At 46.8% G+C, this 22,533-nt stretch overlaps 1 protein-coding gene across 14 annotated transcripts in view; it reads left to right on the forward strand.

The window, feature by feature from the left end:
• Nucleotides 1-18,932, forward strand: part of TRAF5 (TNF receptor associated factor 5) — a 72,624-nt gene extending 53,692 nt beyond the window's left edge. For 8 of the 14 annotated variants that reach the window (XR_012902900.1, XR_012902894.1, XR_012902898.1 and 5 more), the window contains 4 exons: nt 896-1,036; nt 1,588-1,756; nt 8,267-9,961; nt 10,377-11,288. Coding sequence is in view for 1 of the 14 variants with exons in the window: in XM_075925132.1 (XP_075781247.1) it covers nt 896-1,036; nt 1,588-1,756; nt 8,267-8,844 (888 nt within the window). In the remaining 13 variants the exon portion in view is untranslated. Of the gene's footprint in view, nt 1-895; nt 1,037-1,587; nt 1,757-8,266; nt 10,030-10,376; nt 11,289-13,929 lie in introns of those variants that run through there. The other 6 variants (XR_012902889.1, XR_012902893.1, XR_012902897.1 and 3 more) reach the window with 3 other exon arrangements.
• The last annotated feature ends 3,601 nt before the right edge of the window (nt 18,933-22,533 follow it).

A 22,533-nucleotide genomic window follows, 5' to 3' on the forward strand; every position in this document is an offset into this window, starting at 1 on the left:
CCACATCAGAATAGCTTGCTTTTGGGCCCTTAACAACGTCCCTTTGAAAAACTGCCAACTCTCCTCAGTTGTTTTTCCCCTCAGTCTCGATGCCCTTGGGACCTTACCTATCAGCTCTCTGAGCTTATCAAAATCTGCCTTCCTGAAATCCATTGTCTCTATTTTGCTGTTCTCTCTTCTCCCTTCTTTACCATATTTACAGGCACCACCACACACTATCTGCAGTCCCTCTCCTACCAGTGCAGAGGAAGTTGCAGACAGACACTTTGGAATGTATAGTGATCTGCTGCTGTTTACCCCCAAAAGATATTCTATTGTTTGGTACTCAGCACTTGGAGCTTACATGAACCAAAGCAGATAGAAACTGCAGAATGAATTCACACCACCAACTGCATGTATTTTAAAAAATGAACAAAACCAATAAGTGATTCTAGATTCTACAATGTAGCACATTACTTTAGTATTTTTGGAGCTGGTAATTCCCCCTAACTCATCTCTCACTCTAAGCACCAATAATTTTAGTGCAGTGCATTTTTAACTCATCCTAGGGTGACTCTCTTGTCTCCCTTTTAGTAGCTAGTCAACATTTGGTGGTCTTGAGTTTCCTACAGCATTTGAACCAAACCAAAAAAAAAAAAATCTGATTCTTCAGCTAAGGCAATAAGAACTCGGTTTTTAAACACAGAGACAGGGTTTCTATCCTCACCACTACCAAATCCAGGAACTTTGGGTTAACCTTTTGAAACAGGAAAACAGCTATCATCTCTAGTCCTGTTAATACAGTCACATCAACCAGCCCTTCCATTTGTACCTATATACCTTCTGTAAATTCTAATTTGTTTCCTGTATGCTTTGGATAGGTTTGAGTTTTCACTGTTCATTTTCCATTGTTTAGATATCTGATCTATATAAGAGTTTGGAATTCAAAGAGTTTAAAATCCAACAGCTCGCAGACACAGTTAAAAAGTGTGAAAAGGAATTCAGACAGTTTGCACAGCTTCTAAGTAAAAACAGCAATCTGATGGTAAACACCCAGGTAAGACATTTACTGTATCTTTTTGACAAATTGCTCTTTATGGCCTGGAATACAGTTAGTTGTAATTAATTCTAAGACAATTGCATACACTGGATCTCAAAGCCATTTTATTGCATGAATTTGCATTGATCTCTGGAGTGCACTGTGCTCCATCTATGGATTTAAGCCACTATTGTTTTTTTAAATATAGTATGTGCATTCTTACTATTAATCATAATATGGGAATTCCATGGGAGTTTGACCCGAGTAAGGAGTGCTGAATAGATCTAGTTTCCAATTTTAGTTATGCTACTATATGTTTGAATAATCAAATCAGCTGAGATGAAGGTAATTTTGGTGAATGGTAATGAATTAGAAATTGATTCTTAGTGAATGAATGCAGAATTAATGATGAGGAAACGTTTGAAGGATTCCAAAGACAAACAAGGATATTCTTGAATGTGGTATATAATGTCAATATTAGTATTGTACAAAGACTTTTTAAATGTCAGATTAAATTATTAATTTTATTAGTATATGTTCATTCTCTTCCTCCTGCATTAAACATGAAGACTCTTGCCAGTCATATTGATAAATCTGTGTGGCTGGAAACACAAGTGAGGCAACTAATACAAATGGCAAATCAGCAGCAAAGTAAATTTGACCTGAGGCCACTGTTGGAGACTATTGACAATGTAAAGCAGAAGATTGCCTTTATGGAGACATACGATCAGCGTTTAGGTATGCTCAGATTTTTCTTTTGTATTTTTTGAGTAAAAGCTGGTGTTCCTAAAGGTGTGATGTTGTTTATCAGTTTGGATCACCTTCCCCATCAACTTGTTTGCCTGATATTGCTCTTGAAGATGAACATCAGGTTTAAGCAAAACTATGTTGGTGTTCCTGTGATAAATTTCCGTGATATTCATGATGGATGACAGGCAAACCTTTTGCATTCAGTTGTGCCCTCTGTTGAGTCGTCTTCTTCTGACCATAGTTCTTCATAGTTTTGGGTGACAATGTCTGTAACTGCACTGGAAGTTACCAAAAAGTGTAATAATCCTACAATGAAATTATTATAGGGTTCCAAAATTAAAAATATTCGTCTGAGAGCCCGGGGTAAATTTGCTATAGGAAGCTTGCACTTTTTGGTAACTTCATCAGTACTCGTGCTGCCATCTGTTATCCTGCTTTTCCCTTAAATTCTAGCGGACTGCCTCGTTGTCAAGATCAGGAAATTAATGCACAACAGGGTTCTATATAAGCTGCTTTTGTGATGCAGCCTGTAATGCTCTGCTCTTGTAGGACACATGAAGCTTGGTTCTCCTTTCAATCCTGTAGTATTACTTCTCATTCTCACCTGTGAGCTCAGAATTTGGGCCCATAGTAAAGATGACATGCCATTCTTCAAAGATGGGGATTTAACTGACCTACAGGAATTGTGAAAAGTATCTGGAACACATGATTGTTTTAATTACAAAAAAGCCTTCTGAATATGTGACTAGAACACAGATATGTGTATCCAACAAATCAGACCCAAAAGCTCATATAGCTAAATACACCCCAACTTGAGGGAAGTTGGAATCCAAATTCTGCATCTCTAGGATGCATGTGTGTCTGCAGTCTTCAAAGGGTTTTTTTTAGGATGGAATTAAGATTGGCTAAAAGTATGTTAATGACAGCAGACCTAAGTTCCAAGTAAGCTGCATGGCTGCACAACCCACAGCCCTTTAATGAGCCCTGTGCAGAGGCTCAGAATTCCCACCGCAGGCCAGGAGCTCAGCTGACTGGTGGTGGGAGGGGCTGTCTGAGCAGATCTGGAGCTGCCTGCTTCAGACAGAGGAGCTCAGAAGCAGGTAGGAAGGGGAGATAAGGAAGGAATAAGTGACTAGGGGGAGAGTCATAGGGTAGGGAAGTTTGGGGAGAGGAAGAAGAAGAGGAAGGGAGTAATTGGCTGGGAGGGAGTTGGAGGGGAGAACATTGGGGGAGTTCAGTCTGTGCATGAAGAGGAGGCAGAGGCAGAAATCTAGCACTTTCCTCAGTCCTCTTGAACTGGGAAGGGGATTGGGGGAAAGTTGACTGCATGGGGTAGGTGAGGAAAAGAGGGGGTGAGTGGGTGCTGGCATTGGGGTGAGGTAGAGGCAGGGAGGAGTTTGTGCTTTGTGTCCTGAGGTAGGATAGGGGAGGGTGGAGAGTTTGTGTTATGTCCTGACTCCCAGCTAGACTGCTCATGCCTGCAAGTTTGAGAAGCAGGATTTTATCTTAGCCTGGAGCTGGGCTGGGGGAGCAGATTGTGTAATGAGGTTTGGGGTGTCTTGACCTATTTGCTGCAGTCCTCTCTGTGTGGCTGGTTTGGAGGGCAGGTGGGAAAGCAAGCTGCATGAGGGGGGTGGGGGGAAGGAGGTGTGCCAGGACATTTGCCTGATTACATTTCAAACAAAGTTTACATAGGTGTTAATCGTTTAAGGTAAGAAAGAAAAAGATTCTTTTAACAATATTTTTTGGAGTTTTGCAGATATCTGAAACTCTAATTTTAATGATTTTTTTAAAATCTCGTGTTACTAATTAATACATGGTGTTTTGTATTGCATTAAAGCCAGATCTTTGCTATGTGGTAGAGACTTCTGCCTCTTATGAGTCAGAAGTAGCAAGTACTAGGTATGATGCTAATTGTTTAGTATGATGAAACCTTCTTTGCAAGCTCTTTGAAACATGTGTCTACAAACCCCTGAATCCATGTGTTAATTTTTTCTGGGGCTTCTATTCTTTGAGCTAGTGACACACACAAGGTGAAAGTGTCAAACCAGGAAAACTTACATCAGTTTTTATAGGTCTCTGTTTCACTTGTTCATGTATAGCATGGATCCTAAACATTCCCCAGAGAAACTGCATAAGCCTTAGTGTTTCCAGTGTCAGGAAATATTGTATTGCATGACTATTTCTAGTTGACTCAGATTTGTTTAGAATCTTAAAGCTGAGCTATACGTGGATAATATGCATTTTGGTGTGTTTACTAGTTCGAGTTGTTAGGATGATTATACATATACACCAAGGATAGTGTTAATTTTCTTTTTTATTTGATTTTATAATAAATATTGTAAGCATTGCTCCAACCAAAGAGCCAAACTACATCAAAATTTGGAACAAGTGGTCAACAAAGAGCCAGTATAAGAATGCCCATTTGCATGTCTGAAAATATACAGCTTAATATAATGATAATTGACATGCTTAATAATAGCATAAATGAAATGTACTCACAGACTTTATTTAATGGGACTTCTGCTGCTGATGGGGATGCAGGAATCAGGGTTGGGGTATGAGGGGCTCAGAGCAGTGGGTTGGGGTGTGTGGGAGATGCAGGAGGCAGGCAGGATGCTGTGAGTGGGAAATAGTGTATGTGGGGGGACCCTGGTTCTTGATTACCTTACCTGGCCAGGGCTGGGCAGCAGTGGCTAAACGAGGGGCTAGAAGGATAACAGCCTCCCCCCCACCCATGTTGCAACAGGAGTGGGGCTGCCACCAGCCCTTCCCATAGCCAGATGAGGGCCTGCTCCAGGAGAGGACGCTGTGGCCAGATGTGGACTGGGCCCTGTGGGGGTTTCGGGGTGCGATCACCCCCTCTTGGTCCGAGAGGGGGGGTCAGCGAACCCTAGTGCCCCCTCTTAGTGCCTATTCAGCCCCCGGGGCCCCGATGGGGAACCCCTGACAATGGGTGCGATCACCCCCTCCCAGGAGGAAGGGGGGGTCAGCAAACCCATCAATAGTTACCCGTCTCTGCGGGGCGGGGCAGCAGGCCCCCGGTTCAGAGTTTCCCCTCGCGGGGTTGCGGCTTGTATCGTCCCTCCGTTAAGGCCGTGGGTAGTGGGCCGTTCCCTTCGTGGAGGGAGGGGGACCCGATCCCACCCTCTCTCCGGGTCCCAGCCCGGGGCCCTAAGCGGCGGGGCTTTCTAATGCCCCGACGCGGTGGAGGAGGGAGTTAATCCCTCCGCAACTCATCCACCCAAGGTCGCCAAAAGCGCCCTGCCCCGGGCTCCTTCCTCCCTCCGGGCGGCTCTCGCCAATCGTGCCCGCCGCCTTTGAACCTACCCTGGTTCGGTGTCCTGTGGTGTCTCGCTCCCGGATGAGGCCTCTGGGGAGCGCTCTGGGGTGCCGTTCCGCCTCCGGACGTCCCGCTCCCGTTGGGTGTGATGAGGTGGGGTCCGCCCCCCTTCGGCCGAGGGGCTGAGCGACCGCCATGGGCAGTGGCTGTCCCGAAGGCCTCGGGACCAGCGCCGGGCCGGCAGCCGTGGGGTATGCCGCCCGGGCTCCGTCCTTCTTCCGGGTCTGCTCCTCCGCTCCTGCCAGGAGCCTCCCCCCTCCTCCGTCGGCGGCCAGCTCTTTTGAGCTGGCCCGCCGCGTTAGCCGCTCCCTGGGGCCCCGCCCCTTCCGGGCACGTCGCCGCGCGGCGCCCAGCCGCCCAGCTGATTTGCTCCCCCCGCCCCCGTCGTCCGGGGACGCGGGGAAGGAGCCGTAACGGCGCAGCCGGTGCAGGCGCGGGGGAAGTGCCCCTGCCCGCCGCCACCTCCGGCTAGCGCTGGGGGAACGCCGGGGAGCCCGCTCCCTGGGGCCCCGCCCCTTCCGGGCACGTCGCCGCGCGGCGCCCAGCCGCCCAGCTGATTTGCTCCCCCCGCCCCCGTCGTCCGGGGACGCAGGGAAGGAGCCGTAACGGCGCAGCCGGTGCAGGCGCGGGGGAAGTGCCCCTGCCCGCCGCCACCTCCGGCTAGCGCTGGGGGAACGCCGGGGAGCCCGCTCCCGTGCGTCAGCCTCCTGCCCACGGGGGCTCCGATCGCCCCGCCCCCCGACCAGTGACAGTCCGTCACAGGCCCCAATTGAGGCCTTGTTGTCCAGGCTTCATTTTAAATAAAGTAAAATATTATGTTCAACCTAAAAGGTTTCAACACTGTCTTTATTTATGGTGGAGCGGGGAACCTTTTTTGGGTCGGGGGCCACTCACCCACAGAAAAATCAGTTGCTATGCGACTGAGAAGCATAAATAAATAAATAAATAAATAAAATAAACCTCCAAAACCCCCAAACCCTCACTGATGTGGTCCCCAACTGAAACAGATACAGCCCCATGGTGGGGGTGGGGCGGGCAGGGAGAACTAAGGTTCAAGGCCTCCAGCCAGATTTGCTCTTCTGCAGTTCCAGGGTTAGTGGATTTTATGGGACCCCCTAGGCTCTGGAGTGGGACCAAAAATGAGGTGTTTAGAGTGCGGGACGGCTGCTAGTGACTGGGATAGGGATGGGTGTGCAGGATATGGGTGGGTGGCGGGCTGTAGGAAGGGGTGAAGGTGTGAGGAGGTAAGGTGTAGGAGCTGGCTGGGAGCAGGGTATCTGGCCAGGGGGAGGGGAACAAGAGAGGCTGCAGGAGCAGGCTAGGGGTGGAGTGCTGGCCAGGAAGGAGAGTGCAGGAGTGGGCTGGGGGTAGGGCATCTGGCTAGGAGAAAGGGAGTGGGCTGAGGGTGCAGGGTCTCAATAGAGAGAGTGTTTGAGGGAGCTGGGGGTGCGGAGTCTCAGCTTGGGTGGTATGAATGAGGGGTTTGGGGGTGCAAGGTCTCAACAGTGGGAGTGTGTGAGGGGGCTGGGGACATGGGGTCTCAGTTTGGGGAGTAGGGGGACGGGGCTGGGGTGCAGGCTCTTGGCTTGTGGGGTATGAGTGGGGTCTTCAAAGTATTTGAAGGCTTCAATATCTGAGATATAGGTGAGGGGATTATTCTAGGAGGGGTGGGTGAGATTCTGTGGCCTGCGCTGTGCAGCGGGTCAGACTAGATGATCATAATGGTCCCTTCTGACCTTAAAGTCTATGAGTCTATAAGTCTATGAGTGAGGGGGCTGGGGATGCAGGGTCTCATCAGGGCAGTGAGTGAGCGAGCTAGGGGTGCAGGTTCTCGGCAGGGTGGTGAGAAGGCTGGGGAGTCCATGGTCTTGGCTTGGGGGGTATGAATGAGGGGACTGGGGGTGTGGAGTCTTGGCTTGGAGGGGGTGGAGGGCCATTTATTGCTTTCCCGCTGCTGCCAGCACCATGTTTCAGGCTCAGACTCCCACTGTTCCCATTGGCCAGAATCTAGCTAATGGGAGCAGTGGGGAAAGTCTCTAGAAAGCATATCCCTGCGATGCTGTCCCTCAGCCAGGGGAGGGGGAAAGGAACTGGCAGCACGCGCAGCCGCTTCTAGCTCCAGCTTCTTCTCCATTAGTCAGATCCAGTGGGGAGGCTCAGGGGTTTTCTCCCCGCCCCCACAGGAAGCCAGCTCTGGTGCGCCAATCTTGCAGGGCGTCATGAGTCTGGAGCACCAGCATGGGCTCCCTGCTGCAGGGGGACCGAGGAAGGCTAAACTCAAGCTGCAAAAGAGCCATATTTGGCTCAGGAGCCATAAGTTTTCGGCCCCTGGTTTAAGATTAGGGATGTGAACGACTAGTCATCTATCCGCTACACAATGCTTTTCAGATAGTTGAGTCAACTAGTCGCTTCCTCCCCCCTCCCCCTTCCTGCCTCTATCAGAAAGAGGCAGCAAGACGGAGGGGGGCGGAGGAGAAAAGAGGGTACTTCAAAACAGCAGTGCTGCATGGAGCCTGGGGCCAGACCCTGGGTTCCACACAGTGCTGCCGCTTTAAAACACCACTGCAGCCCAGGGCCAGCTGGGGTGTCCCCAGGCTGCACGCAGCATTTCAAAGCAGCAGTGCCTCATGGAGCCCAGGGTCAGCGAGGAAGTTCCCAGCTGATCCCAGGCTCCACGTGGTGCTGCCTCTCTGAAATGCCGTGGGGAACACGGGGCCAGTGGGGGACTGCCCTAGTGCTGTTGCTACACTTCAAAGGTGGAGGTGCCCTATCGACTAACTGAATAGTTGATGCAAATTGCATCAACTATTTGATTAGTCAATTGCTCGAATTTAACATCCCTATTTAAGATATAGATATACACTGTGTATGTGTGTGTGGTTTTGTTTGTATTGGTAGTGCACATCCCTCAATATTGGTGTTGAAAATTCAGCCCACCCAAGGATAGAAAATGTTATAGGAAACACTACAACAAACACATTGAAATGGCTAATGCTACAAAGTTAATTGTCATTGTGTAGTTCCTGTATTTCCCCAGTTATTTCTAATCTCTGGGCTCTAACGGCTTAGTTTGTTGTTGTCCCTTGGTCTGTAATTCACTTTGTTTCAATGTCAGTTTTCCTTAATTGGATGTTTGGTGTATCTTTCTTACCTAGGTGTCTTGGAAGACCAGTCAAACAAACATGACGTCCACATCAGTATTCACAAAGCACAACTCAATAAAAATGAAGAGAGGTTTAAGCTTTTGGAGAGCACATGTTACAATGGAAAACTCATCTGGAAAATCATGGACTACAAGATGAAGAAAAAAGAAGCTATGGAAGGCCGCACTGTCTCTATATTCAGTCATCCTTTTTATACCAGCCGCTGTGGGTACAGGTTATGTGCCAGAGCATATCTGAATGGGGATGGTTCAGGAAAAGGGACGCATGTTTCCCTATACTTTGTAGTGATGAAAGGGGAATTTGACTCATTGCTACCATGGCCTTTCAAGCAAAAAGTTACACTTATGCTTCTGGATCAAAGCGGGAAAAAAAATCACATTGTTGAAGTCTTTAAAGCTGACCCTCACAGCAGCAGTTTCCAAAGACCAGATGGAGAAATGAATATTGCCTCTGGGTGCCCAAAGTTTGTGGCACATGCTGTGCTGGAGAGTGCAAAGAACACGTATGTCAAAGATGACACACTGTTCTTGAAAGTTGTTGTGGATTTAACTGACCTGGAGGAATTATGAAGTACCTTGAAGACACGACTGTTTTAAATTATAAATAAAGCTTTATCTTGGTGACTATTGGCCAATTTCACATAACAGTGAATTGGCACTAGTCCAACTATTGAGGTTTTTGTATATTTTGACTGCATAATAGCTACTGAATTGCCAAAGCACCAGCCTTTCTTTTTTATTTATTTTATTTTTTTTGATACTGTATTTAGGGGACCTGTAAAAGTCCAGTTTGATGGTGTGAACCAGATCAGTGTATTTAAACTAGTATTTTGACTCCAGTCAATATACTTGGGAGTGAATGCTTGGCTCACATCTCCAAATTGGCATTTTAAAATGAAACTACAGTAGGCCCTTTGGAGCCCAGGCAAGTTTGTGGGTTCCAAACACTATAACAAACATCAATAGGACTTCCCATTATAGTGGTGTCTAGGTGCATTTCTCATGGGTTTGAAAGGAAATCATGTAAACACTGCCAGAATATGAAGGGATAAATCCTGATCCAAGCAGCACTTTACTTTTTCAAACCAAGGGAGAAAAGCTAAGCCAGGTAATGAAAATCTATCCAGGGATTTCAGAACTCCCTATTTTTTGGAAAATTTGGATGAAGATGTCTTACAGTTCTGGCCTGCTTTCTTAGTTATGCGGAGCACCCACGACTCCCAGCAATGTCATTAGTGTCCCTTCTGTTCCTGCTCAGTGTGTTGGGCCAGATCCTGATTTGTGATGAGCATCTCCAGTCCCCATTAGAAGTCAATGGGAGCTGCTAGTGCTTATTGCCTCCCAAAATGTGGTAGTCACTGCAGTTCTCAGCAAGATTAGCAGACTATTTGAGTTCACTGCTGAAATGAAGGGGCAGAAGCGCTGAAATTTTTACTCCTCTGCTGTTTGTGGAGGATTTTTTTCCTCTGGCTTAACAGCCCTGCAGTGGCTCAGAACTTTGGAAAACTGCACTTAAAGGGTTACCAATAACATACAGCATTCCCCAAAGACAAAGAAAAGAGGACACATATGGGTAAACATTGCTTTAAATTAAGATTGAGCTTTCCAGAAGTACTCCATGTGTTGCAGCTCTCAAAAGGAATTGTGATGTGCTGTCCACTTTTGGAAATCTGACCACTTAGCGTATGTCTGCACTACCCCGCTAGTTCGAACTAGCGGGGGTAATGTAGTCATCCGCAGTTGCAAATAAAGCCTGGGATTTGAATTTCCCGGGCTTCATTTGCATGAAGCTGGCTGGCGCCATTTTTAAATGCCGGCTAGTTCGAACCCCGTGCCGCGCGGCTACACACGGCATGGAGTAGCTAGTTCGGATTAGGCTTCTAATCCGAACTAGCTGTACTCCTCGAGTAGAAGCCTAATCCGAACTAGCTACTCCGTGCCGCATGTAGCCGTGCGGCACGGGGTTCGAACTAGCCGGCATTTAAAAATGGCGCCGGCCGGCTTCATGCAAATGAAGCCTGGGAAATTCAAATCCCGGGCTTCATTTGCAACTGCGGATGACTACATTACCCCCACTAGTTCGAACTAGCGGGGTAGTGTAGACATACCCTTATTTATTAGTATGTGTACTGCTACAGAGTCATGGAGCAGGACCCCAGCTGCACTAAGTGCTGTACAAACACAGAACATAAAGCCCCAAAGAGCTCACAATCTGTGGGCCTAACTGGAAGCTGAGTTCTCATAGACTCATAGACTCATAGACTTTAAGGTCAGAAGGGACCATTATGATCATCTAGTCTGACCCCCTGCACAGTGCAGGCCACAGAATCTCGCCCACCCCTCTTAGAATAATCCTCTCACCTATGTCTCAGATATTGAAGCCTTCCAATACTTTGAAGGCCCCAACATGCAGAGAGTCCTTCAGCTGTGATCTATGCCCAATGCTACAGAGGAAGGCGAAAAACCTCCAGGGCCTCTGCCAATCTACCCTGGAGGAAAATTCCTTCCTGACCCCAAATATGGCGATCAGCTAAACCCTGAGCATGTGGGCAAGACTCACCAGCCAGACACCCAGAAAGTTCCCTATAGCAACTCCTATCATCCCTCCATTGACCTATTTCCAACTGGAAATGAATGGTCAATTAGTTACCAAGATCATGTTATTTCATCCAACCATCCCCTTATAGAATCAGAACTGGAAGAGACCTCAGAAGGTCGTCAAGTCCAGCCCTCCGCTCTAGGCAGGACCAATCCCATCTAAATCAACCCGGCCAGGGCTTTGTCAAGCCGAGACTTAAACACCTCTAGGGATGGAGACTCCACTACTTCCCTAGGTAACCCATTCCAATGCTTCACTACCCTCCTAGTAAAATAGTTTTTCCTAATATCCAATCTGGACCTCTCCCACCACAACTTGAGACCATTGCTCCTTGTTCTGCCATCTGTCACTACTGAGAACAGCCTCTCTCCATCCTCTTTGGAACCTCCCTTCAGGAAGTTGAAGGCTGCTATCAAGTCCCCCCTCACTCTTCGCTTCTGCAGACTAAACAGACCCAAGTCCCTCAGCCTCTCCTCGTAGGTCATATGCTCCAGACCCCTAATCATTTTGGTTGCCCTCCGCTGGACCCTCTCCAATGCGTCCGCATCCTTTTTGTAGTGGGGGGCCCAGAACTGGACACAGTACTCCAGATGTGGCCTCACCAAAGCCGAATAAAGGGGGATAATGACATCTCTGGATCTGCTGGCAATGCTCCTCTTAATGCATCCTAATATGCCATTAGCCTTCTTGGCTACAAGGGCACACTGTTGACTCATATCTAGCTTCTCATCCACTGTAACCCCCAGGTCCTTTTCTGCAGAACTACTACTTAACTGGTTGGTCCCCAGCCTGTAACTATGCTTGGGATTCTTCCGTCCCAAGTGCAGGACTCTACACTTGTCTTTGTTGAATCTCATGAGATTTCTAGTGGCCCAATCCTCCAATTTGTCTAAGTCACTCTGGACCCTATCTCTGCCCTTAAGCGTATCTACCTCTCCCCCTAGCTTAGTGTCATCTGCAAACTTGCTGAGGGTGCAATCTATCCCCTCATCCAGGTCATTAATAAAGATATTGAACAAAACCGGTCCTAGAACAGAACCTTGGGGCACTCCACTAGAAACCGACCGCCATCCTGACATCGAACCGTTGATCACTACCCGCTGGGCCCGGCCTTCTAGCCATCTTTCTATCCATCTTACCGTCCATTTATCCAATCCGCATTCCCTTAACTTGCTGGCAAGAATATCGTGGGAGACCGTATCAAAAGCCTTGCTAAAGTCAAGGTACACAACATCCACTGACTTTCCCATGTCCACTGAGCCAGTTACCTCATCATAGAAGCCAATCAGATTGGTCAAGCACGACTTGCTCTTTGTGAATCCATGCTGACTATTCCTGATCACTTTCCTCTCATTCAAGTGTCTCAAAATGGATTCCTTTAGGATCCCTTCCATGATTTTTCCAGGAACCGAGGTAAGACTGACCGGCCTATAGTTCCCTGGATCGTCCTTCTTCCCTTTTTTAAAGATGGGCACTACATTTGCCCTTTTCCAATCATCCGGGATTTCGCCCGATCTCCACGACTTTTCAAAGATAATGGCCAAAGGCTCCTCAATGACATTTGCCAACTCCTTCAGTACCCTTGGGTGCATTAAGTCTGGACCCATGGATTTGTGTACGTTTAGTTTTTCTAAATAGTTCCTAACCTGTTCTTTACCCACCAAGGGCTGTCCATCTTCTTCCCATCTTGCGTCGCTTAGCACAGAAGTCCAGGAGCCGACCTTGTCCGTGAATACAGAGGCAAAGAAAGCATTGAGTACTTCAGCTTTCCCTACATCCTCTGTCACTAGGTTACCTCCTTCATCCATTAGGGACTGCACACCCTCTCTGATCACCTTCTTTTTGTTGACATGCCTGTAGAAACCTTTCTTGTTATCCTTCACATCCTTAGCCAGTCGCAACTCCATTTGCGCTTTCGCCTTCCTGATAACCCCCCGGCATTCTCGAACTATACATTTAAGCTCCTCCCTAGTCATTTGTCCAAGTTTCCACTTTCTGTAAGCTTCCTTTTTGTGCTTAAGTACACCAAGGATTTCCCCTGTAAGCCAATCCGGTCTCCTACCATGTTTGCCTCTCTTGCTACGTGTCGGGATGGTTTCTTTCTGTGCCTTCAATAAGGCTTCTTTAAAATACTGCCAGCTGTCCTGGACTCCTTTCCCCTTCATGTTAACATCCCAGGGGATTCTTTCCATCAGATCTCTGAGGGAGTCAAAATCTGCTTTTTTGAAGTCCAAGGTGTGTATTTTACTACTCTCTTTCCTTCCTTTGGTCAGGATCCTGAAATCTACCAACTCATGATCACTGCTTCCCAGGTTGTCACCCACCTCTACGTCCCCTATTAGTTCCTCCCTGTTTGTGAGGAGAAGGTCAAGCTGCGCACGGCCCCTGGTCGGATCCTTCAGCACTTGTACCAAGAAGTTATCCCCAACATTCTCCAAAAACTTCCTGGATTGCCTGTGTACTGCTGTATTGGTTTCCCAACAGATGTCAGGGTGATTAAAGTCCCCCATGAGAACCAGGGCCTGCGATCTGGAAGCTTCGCTCAGTTGTTCGAAGAAAGCCTCATCTACCTCATCCACCTGGTTCGGTGGCCTGTAGCAGACACCAACCACAACATCACTGCTGTTTGCTCCTTTAAACCTGACCCATAGACTTTCAACAAGTTTTTCTCCCTCTTTATACTGGAGTTCAGAGCAATCATAGTGCTCTCTTACATATAGTGCAACTCCTCCTCCTTTTCTCCCCTGCCTATTCTTCCTGAACAATCTATACCCTTCCATGACAGCGCTCCAGTCATGCGAGTCATCCCACCAAGTCTCTGTTATCCCAATTAAATCATATTTCTTGGCCTGGGCCAGGGCCTCCAGCTCTTCCTGCTTGTTGCCCAGGCTTCTCGCATTAGTGTACAAACACTTCAGGTAACCAGTTGATTGCACTATCTTCTCCATTCGAAACTGGGGTCCTCCTTGCTCGCTCCTTGCTCTATGCATTTCTTCCCGGTATCTGACTTTCCCACTCCCCTCAGGGTTTTGGTCACCGTCCCCCGACGAACCTAGATTCTCATGAAAATCCAGCCCCAACTGTGGGTATTCTGCATGTTAGAAATTTAATCCTCATTTTTTGAGACTCTGCATTGCAGCTCAGATGAAGTGGGAGAACTGGGAATTTTGCTCTGAGTTCCCTCTCCATTGCAGGCGAATTTGTGCATGGATATGGTTTTTGGGGAGACACTGGCTATGTAAACAACCAAGTTCAGGTACTGAGGATTATAGGAACACCTATCAAGGAGGGAATGGAGAAAGGTGCGTGTGCCTTTCAAAACCTTTATGGACACTTTTATTAGGGCTCTAATTGTGCATCCATAATCATTTTTGCACAAATAATATAATTTAGATAGCTCTATCTTCACTTGCAAATCAGGTAGTTAGATATGTATATTTAATTAGCTGCTCCTACAGCCCAACAGTGGGAACAAATTTCAGCCTTGTCTATATTTACATTGAAGGTCAAATTAAGATATGTAACTCGAACTATGTTAATGGAGTCAACATGCCTTAATTTGACCTTCAGCACAGTCTCCACAGCAGGAGGTCAATTGGAGCAAATGCTCTCATCGACTTCCCTTACTCCTTACGAATTGAGGAGTTGATGGGGGCGCCCTCAGTGTTCAGTTTACTAGACCCGCTAAATCAAACTCTGGAAAATCAACCTGCGCATCAATCTTCCCAGTAGTGAACACGTGGCAGAGGTGGGGAAGATTCAGCCTGCCAAGCCACTGGATCAAGCCTGCAGGTCACCCTGTCTGGTCCACAGGCTCCCCCTGGACTCTCAGGCACAGAGTAGCCAGCTGTTAAGAACAGTCCATGCTACTTTAAGCATGTGGCTGCTCCCTGTGGCTTTGTGCTCTAGGCACTAAGGGGAGGTACAGGCTTTGTGGAAACCAGCCAATGTGAGCTGACAGATTTTGCTGGGGGCAGAGAACAAAGTGCAAAGACTCCCCTCTCTCCCCCACCCCAGCACTCAGAGAGCCTGAGGGAGCAGCCAGACATTTTGAACAGTCTAGGGCCGCAGCAGATAGGGAGCCTGCCTCAGAGTCCTTCAGGGCTGCTGGCTGGGAACCACTTAGATACGTGCCTCCTAGCCACAGCCTGCCTCTGGCACTCCAGTCCCTCCCTCCCTCTCCCTAAATCCCTGCCCCACCTCACCACCTCCTCTTGCCCCAGGTCAACATCCAAACCTTCTGCACCCTCCCTCCTAGGTCACAACTCCTTCACAGACTCTGCACCCCCTCCTACATGCCTCCCCTAGGTCAGAATTTTCTCCTGTATCCCTACACCCTGTCAGACCTCACATCTTCTGCACTCCAGCTCTTTACCCTAAGCTCCCCTCTGTACCTAACCTCTGTTACAGGCCTTGCACCCCCTCCATAGGAAAGTGCAGCCCTTGCCACTTGCCAAAATCTTGGAGTGCCCCCCATAAAAAACTGTCCATGCCTAAGAGACATCTGAAAAGGCAGCAAGACATCAGGAAAGATTTGAAGTATGCCTGTGGGGAGAAGACATGGAGCAAGGACTGCAGGGAACAAGGTAGAAAATGCAGAAAAGGACATGGGTAAAATCACTAACGTGCCCTGACATTTAATGTCAAATCTTAATATGGACTGAATGCTGTAGCTTTAAGTCAGGGTGAGGAACCTTTTTTGAGTCGGGGGCTGCTGACCCACAGAAAAATCAGTCCGGGGCCATGCACAAGTCAGAATAAAAACCAAACAAACAACAAATGAGAACGACACTCCCCACATTCCCTTTACACACCAGAGCCTTGAGGGAGGGAGGGGCTGGAGTGCCAGCACAGGCTTCCCAATGCTGGGAGGGAGCCTGAAGCCTTGGGGGCCAGATCCAGGCAAGCCGGGGACTCTATCCAGCCCCCAGGCCTTAGGTCCCACACCCCTGCTTTAGATAATTCCCATAAAACCTAGTATTTTTGCCTTCATCTTCATAGATGAAATCTCTAGAATGGTAGAAATTTAACTTCTAGTGTTCTCAGATGGATTATGGGACATGGTCCTGATAGGAACATTGTCAAAATTAGAAAAAAATGAAGCATCAGTTCTCCTTACATGCTGCTACCTTTCCACATCTTAGTGGTATATTTCAATGTCAATACTACTGTGTTATAGGCCCAGTATATATTGGGCTACTGTGGGGATTATAGATGTTCCCAGAAATAGATGTTATGGGTCAAATTCTGTTGTCTGATGTACTGTGCAAGTCTTACTGAGTTTAATAGCTGTTGCACCTGTGCTAATGAGGAGAATTTGAGCTTTACCTTTAATACTTTATTTTGAAAAGAATGGGCTTGTATTAAAAAGATGCAGCATGCTAGAACTTGGTGCATTAACCAAGTGGTACATTAAAGTGGATCTGGTGTTGATTTTTACAGTAACATCTGTGTTGTAACTTTAAAAAAGATGTTATATGAATGACTGATGGGAGTGATACCACCTGTTACCAGAAAACTCTTAGAATGTTAGTAGTAAAATACAGAAAATATTACAGAATTCAGAGGGATGGGAGGAGGGGAGGGCGTGGTCTGGACTTGAGCAAGTCACTTAACTCCCTGTGCTTCCATTTCACTAACTGTAAAATGGGATAATACTTCCATCACAGGGTGTTAGAACCAATTAGAAAATGTTTGTGAAGTGCTTTGAGCATGCAAAGAACTAAGTATTATTAGAACTCTATTTCAAATGGGTTAGATTAGGTGATGGTTTTGTAATATTGACTAATGTTTAGTGTGGTCTTGGATAGATTTTGAAGCATGTTAAACCTTCACCCAATCAATATTGCTATCTCTCATTCTCAAATTGTTGACTATTAGGGTTGCCAGTGTCAAAGTCAGACAGGACTCACAGATTTGGCAGACCGCTCTGTTTATTTCAGCAAAGCTCTGCTAAAATGCATCCAGAAAATGTGAGCCCCATACAAGGTTCAAACCCCTTGATTTATACAGTCAAAAGGCCAAGTTAACAAGATCAAAGGGTGTGGCAAAACTTCACATTATTAGTGTGGTTAAGTATCTTCATTTCAATATCAAGCACACAGCAATCTCCTGGCTATATCTCCCTGATTATCTGGAATTGCTTTCTGTCTAACACCTAATGTTTCTTTTCCTGTTAAACTTAGGCCCAAATTGGCTAGCACCTTGATCTGCATACCTACAATCAACATTAACATACTTTTCTTCTTCCTCTTCAAAAGACAAACAGAATTCCTTCAACTTATTCAATTATTACAGCACAATTCATCTTTTTCTTACAGTATAATTCTTTCTACTTTCACACCAGGTGTCCGGTATTTTCACCTCCTGTCCAGTAAAAAAATTCAGAAAATACCGGACACCTAAAATGTCTGGTATTTTCTGATTTTTGCCAGCCAGGAGGTGAAAATCTCGAGCAGTCCAGCTCAATACGGAGACAGCCTGGCAACCCTAGTGCTTACCAGCGTCCATAGGGGAGCTGTCTGGCCCAGCGCAGGGAGGCAAGTTGGCGTGTGGCCAGCAGCCTGTTAGGGCCAAAAAGTCTCACCACACAATTTTTAATGGGGCCACGGTGTTTTGGTTTTTTTGGGGGGGAAGGCGGGAGTTCCTCAACAAACTTTTTCCTGTCTTGTTTTTTTGTTTGTTTGATATTTTTTCTGAAACCATCTGGCAACCGTATTGACTATATTTACTTTTTGCCAGGAATGTAATATATGCTGAAGCACAAGCAACCTATTTGGGGTTTACTGTAACAGCTTCCTTTTAAAAGACTGCCTCTTTTATAAAAATGTGTTCAGTAAATTACATTATAAGGGTGACCTCATTTTAATCAACTTCTTAGTTATAAAAGCAATTGAGGCTTGGAATTTTGTTTTTTGAGATGCTATTACTTCTTATAAAGTGGAGTTTAAATATTATCCCATTCTTAGTAAAGAAAGAATGTTGCATAGCATAGATATTAGTGAAAAGACAAGTTGTAACTTGCATGGAAAACACCAAAAATCTTTCAATGCAAATGTGTAAGATATTTAAACTAATGAGTATTCAACATTTCTACAGCAACATGTGGTATGTTTTTAATGTATTTATTGACCAGTTTTTAGCCTTTTTTTGATAACTTTATTAATATATTACCACTTTTCTATCCCATTGTCATACCTGTAACAGTAAAATATGTACAAAATAAATTGAACTTCACTATCCTTCTAAAGTGACTGTGGCATTGAAAATTCTGGCTGAAGTAGTTAAACAGTTTTTCCAAAGAGAATGGAATATTAGATAGATATTTGCATCCCAGAGATTTTGCTTTGTACCCAAGAAATTATGCTATTTTTCAAAGAAAATGAAAAACATCTAAGAGTATTTCATATCTTAACATCCTTCAGCAGCTGCACATACCAATTCATAATTCACTACATTACATTAGATTAACAATCCATCAGGTCTCCTGGAGCAATTTACACAGATGCTTTAGGGGAAGACTACAACCCCATAATATACTTAGCCAAACATGCAATTCTGTATATAAAAGACTGTATCTGTTATCACTGAACATAAGAATGGCCATACTGGATCAGACCAATGGTCCATCTAGCCCAGCATCCTATCTTCTGACAGCAGCCAATGCCAGTTGCTTTGAAGAGAATGAACAGAACAAGGTAATTATCAAGCAATCTATCCTCTGTGATTCAGGCCTAACTTCTGATAATCCAGATGCCTAAGGACATCCAGGGTACGTCTACGCACAGTATTATTTTGGAATAACTGAAGTTATTCCAAAAAAACCCCATAGTCCATGTCTACACGACAAGGTTATTTCAACATAATGTTAAGCTGGAAGACTTCTTACTCCAACTCCTGTAACCCTCATTTTATGAGGATTAAGGGAAGTTGGCGGAAGAGTGCTCTTTCTTGGACTTCCTGCTGTGCAGACAGCGCCAAAAGCCAAAATAAGCTATTTTGACTAAAGATATTAAGGACTAGTTGATTTCCCTTCACCCCCTTGCTGATTTCCCCTCACCCCCATACAGGGGCTGCGTGCGGCGCTGCCGCTTTGAAATGCTGTGGCAGCATTTCAAAGCAGCGCTGCACAGAGCTGACCCCAGGCTCCATATGATGCTGCCCCATTAAGGAGTAGCACCACATGGAGCCCAGGGTCAGCTCCATGCGGCACTGCCCCTCTGAAACGCCAAAGTGGCCTTCAAAGGAGCAGCACCGCACAGCTGATCCCTGGCTCAGCTATGCGGCACTGCCCCTTTGAAATGCTGCCTCGGCATTTCAAAGTGGCAGCACTGCACAACTGAGCCCAGGATCAGCTGAGTGGCCCAGCCCCTTTGAACAGCAGAGCCGCGTGGAGCCTGGGGTCAGCTGGAGAGTCCCCAGCTGACCTCGGGCTCCGCATGGCATTTCAAAGTGACAGCGGAGCATGGAGTTACCAAAGTAACTGTTGTACTGTGTCAGCTTTTGGTATGGCTGAAGAACAGTAAAGTTCATGTCTGCATTTCCAGACTGGAGATGCAAGATGTTGGCCCCTTCCCCAGTGCAAAAACCAAAGTCTATCCTTTTTCTCCTGTAGGAGAGAATCCCCATCAACCTCAATTCTATAACTAGCAATATGTGTTGTCCATGTGGTGAGGTTTTTGTTTTGTTTTGTTTGTTTTTTAAGGCAGACCTTCAAGGTATGTGAGATGAACGTATCTCAGCTAAGGGCAACTGCAGTGTTAGTTGCCTTCTATGGTTGAGCAAGGTCACTTCCAGCTCGCCAACAATCTCTTCTGTTGGTTGGAGACATGCATCTGTCACCATTCTGACAAGTCTCAAGATCATTTAATCTGAAGAAGATAGGCTGTCCAAACAGGCTGCTTTTCTCTTCTCTTCAGAGACTGTGGACAGTGTAATTGCCTCTGATATAAGTCACCACATAGCTCTTTCAAATCGGGCATACTTCATTCTTAAGGCAAAAACATTAGAGAAAATACCAAATAATATATACAGATGCTAATAAGCTAATCAGAGGTGACCCCCCAACTCCAAAAGGGGCTCTGATTTTGAGTTCATCACACATTTTTGTTCAGAACAAGAACCTCATGACGCTGAGTCACTTATTTTTCCAATTTGGGCCTTTCCAGAGATTGTGAATAGGTATGACGTAGTGGGGATTGTGTTCACTCTGTTTGCTTTATGTTGTATGATTCCTACTGTCCTGTATTGTTCTGTTGTAACGCTGTGTGTGCCTCAGTTTCCCTGGGTACTGCACCAGTGTGTGGTGGGGGATGGGAATGTTTGGTGTGACTTTTACTGAGGGAGGCTGCCTCATCTTAGCACATTCACAACAATAACTCAGGCTGTCTAGTAATCTGAATTGAGGGGGGGAGCAACCAGGTGCCACCTTCCCCAGGAATCTGAACAAAGGAGGGGGTGGGGCTGCCTGGAGGGCTGGGGCCAGTTGCTGAGTGTGTGAATTACTCGGGGCTGGGGGAGGATGAAGGAAGGGGGTCCAGGGTGCTGGCTCTCCAGTTGGATTGTACTGACTGCTCCTGGTTCCTGTGTTAACAAGTCAGTGCTACAGTTGTGTCACTGTCAACAAATAAACCTGTTCTACTTGTTGGCCGAGAGTTGCATCTGACTGCAGAGGGGGATGCAGTGCCCTACACTCAATATACATATATCACTCATATGTATATCACCCAGACAATGGTGACAAGGTAAAAATTCAAAAGATGAGTGGCGAGTCATTTGCATTCCCCTCTCACTAAATATTTCCTAGGAAATCCATGTGATATGTATTATCCCAAAGAGTCCTAAGAGTATTTTCCCACTTCCAAAAATTACTGGAAGATAGCTAATATGACACCAATATTTAAAAAGGGCTCTAAAGGTGATCCTGGCAATTACAGTCTGGTAAGTCTAACATTCGTACTGGGCAAATTAGTTGAAACTATAGTAAAAAATAGAATTGTCAGACACATAGATGAACATAATTTGTTGGGGGAAAAGTCAACATGGATTCTGTAAAGGAAAATCATGCCTTATTAATCTATTAGAATTCTTTGGGGGGGTCAACAAACTTGTGGACAAGAGGCATCCAGTGGATACATTATACTTAAATTTCCAGGAAGCCTTTGACAAGGTCCCTCACCAAAGGCTCTTAAGTAACGTAAGTTGTCATGGGATAAGAGGGAAGGTCTTCTTATGGACTGATAACTGGTTAAAAGACAGGAAATAAAGGGTAGGAATAAATAGTCAGTTTTCAGAATGGAGAGCAGTAACTAGTAGTGTCACCTAAAGGTCCATCCTGAAGAAGAGGGTAAACAGTGAGATGGCCAAATTTGCAGATAATACTAAACTGTTCAAGATAGTTAAGAGCAAAGCAGACTGTGAAAAGCTGTAAAAGGATCTCACAAAACTAGCTGATTGGGCAACAAAATGGCAAATAAATTTTAATGTGATAAACCAAAAGTAATGCACGTTGGAAAAAAAATCCCAATTACACATACAAAATGATGGGGACTAATGTAGTTATAACCACTCAAGAGCGAGATCTTGGTAGTCATTGTGGATAGTTCTCTGAAAACATCCACTCAATGTGCACTGGCATTAAAAAAGGCACTGTTAGGAAACTTTAAAAAAGGGATAGAAAATAAGACAATACAGGCAGTCCCCGGGGTTACGTACAAGATAGGGACGGTAGGTTTGTTCTTAAGTTGAATCTGTATGTAAGTCGGAACTGGCATCAGCCGCTGCTGAAACTGATCAGTTTCAACAGCCGCTGAATCTGGACACCAGTTCCACTTACATACAGATTCAAGGTAAGAACACCAGGCGTCCCCAAGTCAGCTGCTGCTGAAGCTGATCAGCAGCTGATTCCAGGAAGCCCAGGGCAGAGCAACTCTGCCTCGGGCTTCCTGTAGTCAGCCGCTGGTCAGTTTCAGCAGCAGCTGACTTTGGGACGCCTGGGGCAGAGCAGCTCGGGTGCTGCTGGCTTGGTCCAGTAGCGCGGCCGCTCCTCGAAGCTACTGGACCAACCCAGCAGCACCCCAGCTGCTCTGCCCCAGGCATCCTGATTCAGCCACTGCTGAAACTGATCAGCAGCTGAATCAGGACGCCTGGGGCAGAGCAGCTGGGGTGCTGCCGGGTTGGTCCAGTAGCGCCAAGGAGCGGTGCTGCGGGACCAACCGGCAGTGCCCCACCTGCTCTACCACAGGCCCCCGGCTTTGCTCCACGTCTCCCTGGTCTGCTGGGGGGGCACTAGCTGCGTGTGTCCCCCCCCCCCCAGCAGACCAGGGAGACGTGGAGCAAAGCTGCGGAGGACCCGGGCCGAACCGTGGCACTTCCAGATCAGCGCCGCGGTCTGGTCCGGGTCCTCCGCGGCTTTGCTCAGCGTCTCCCTGGTCTGCAGACCAGGGAGACGCTGAGCAAAGCCACGGAGGACCCGGGCGGACCCGCGGCTTCCAGATCAGCTGAAAGCGCTGCGGGTCCGGCCCGGGTCCTCCGCCGCTCTGCTCAGCGTCTCCCTGGTCTGCAGACCAGGGAGACGCTGAACAGAGCGGCGGAGCACCCGGCTGGACCCGCACCGCTTCCAGATCAGCTGGAAGCGGCGCGGGTCCGGCCCCGGGTGCTCC

The sequence above is a fragment of the Pelodiscus sinensis genome, chromosome 3, assembly GCF_049634645.1.
Source record: "Pelodiscus sinensis isolate JC-2024 chromosome 3, ASM4963464v1, whole genome shotgun sequence".
NCBI lineage: Eukaryota > Metazoa > Chordata > Testudines > Trionychidae > Pelodiscus > Pelodiscus sinensis.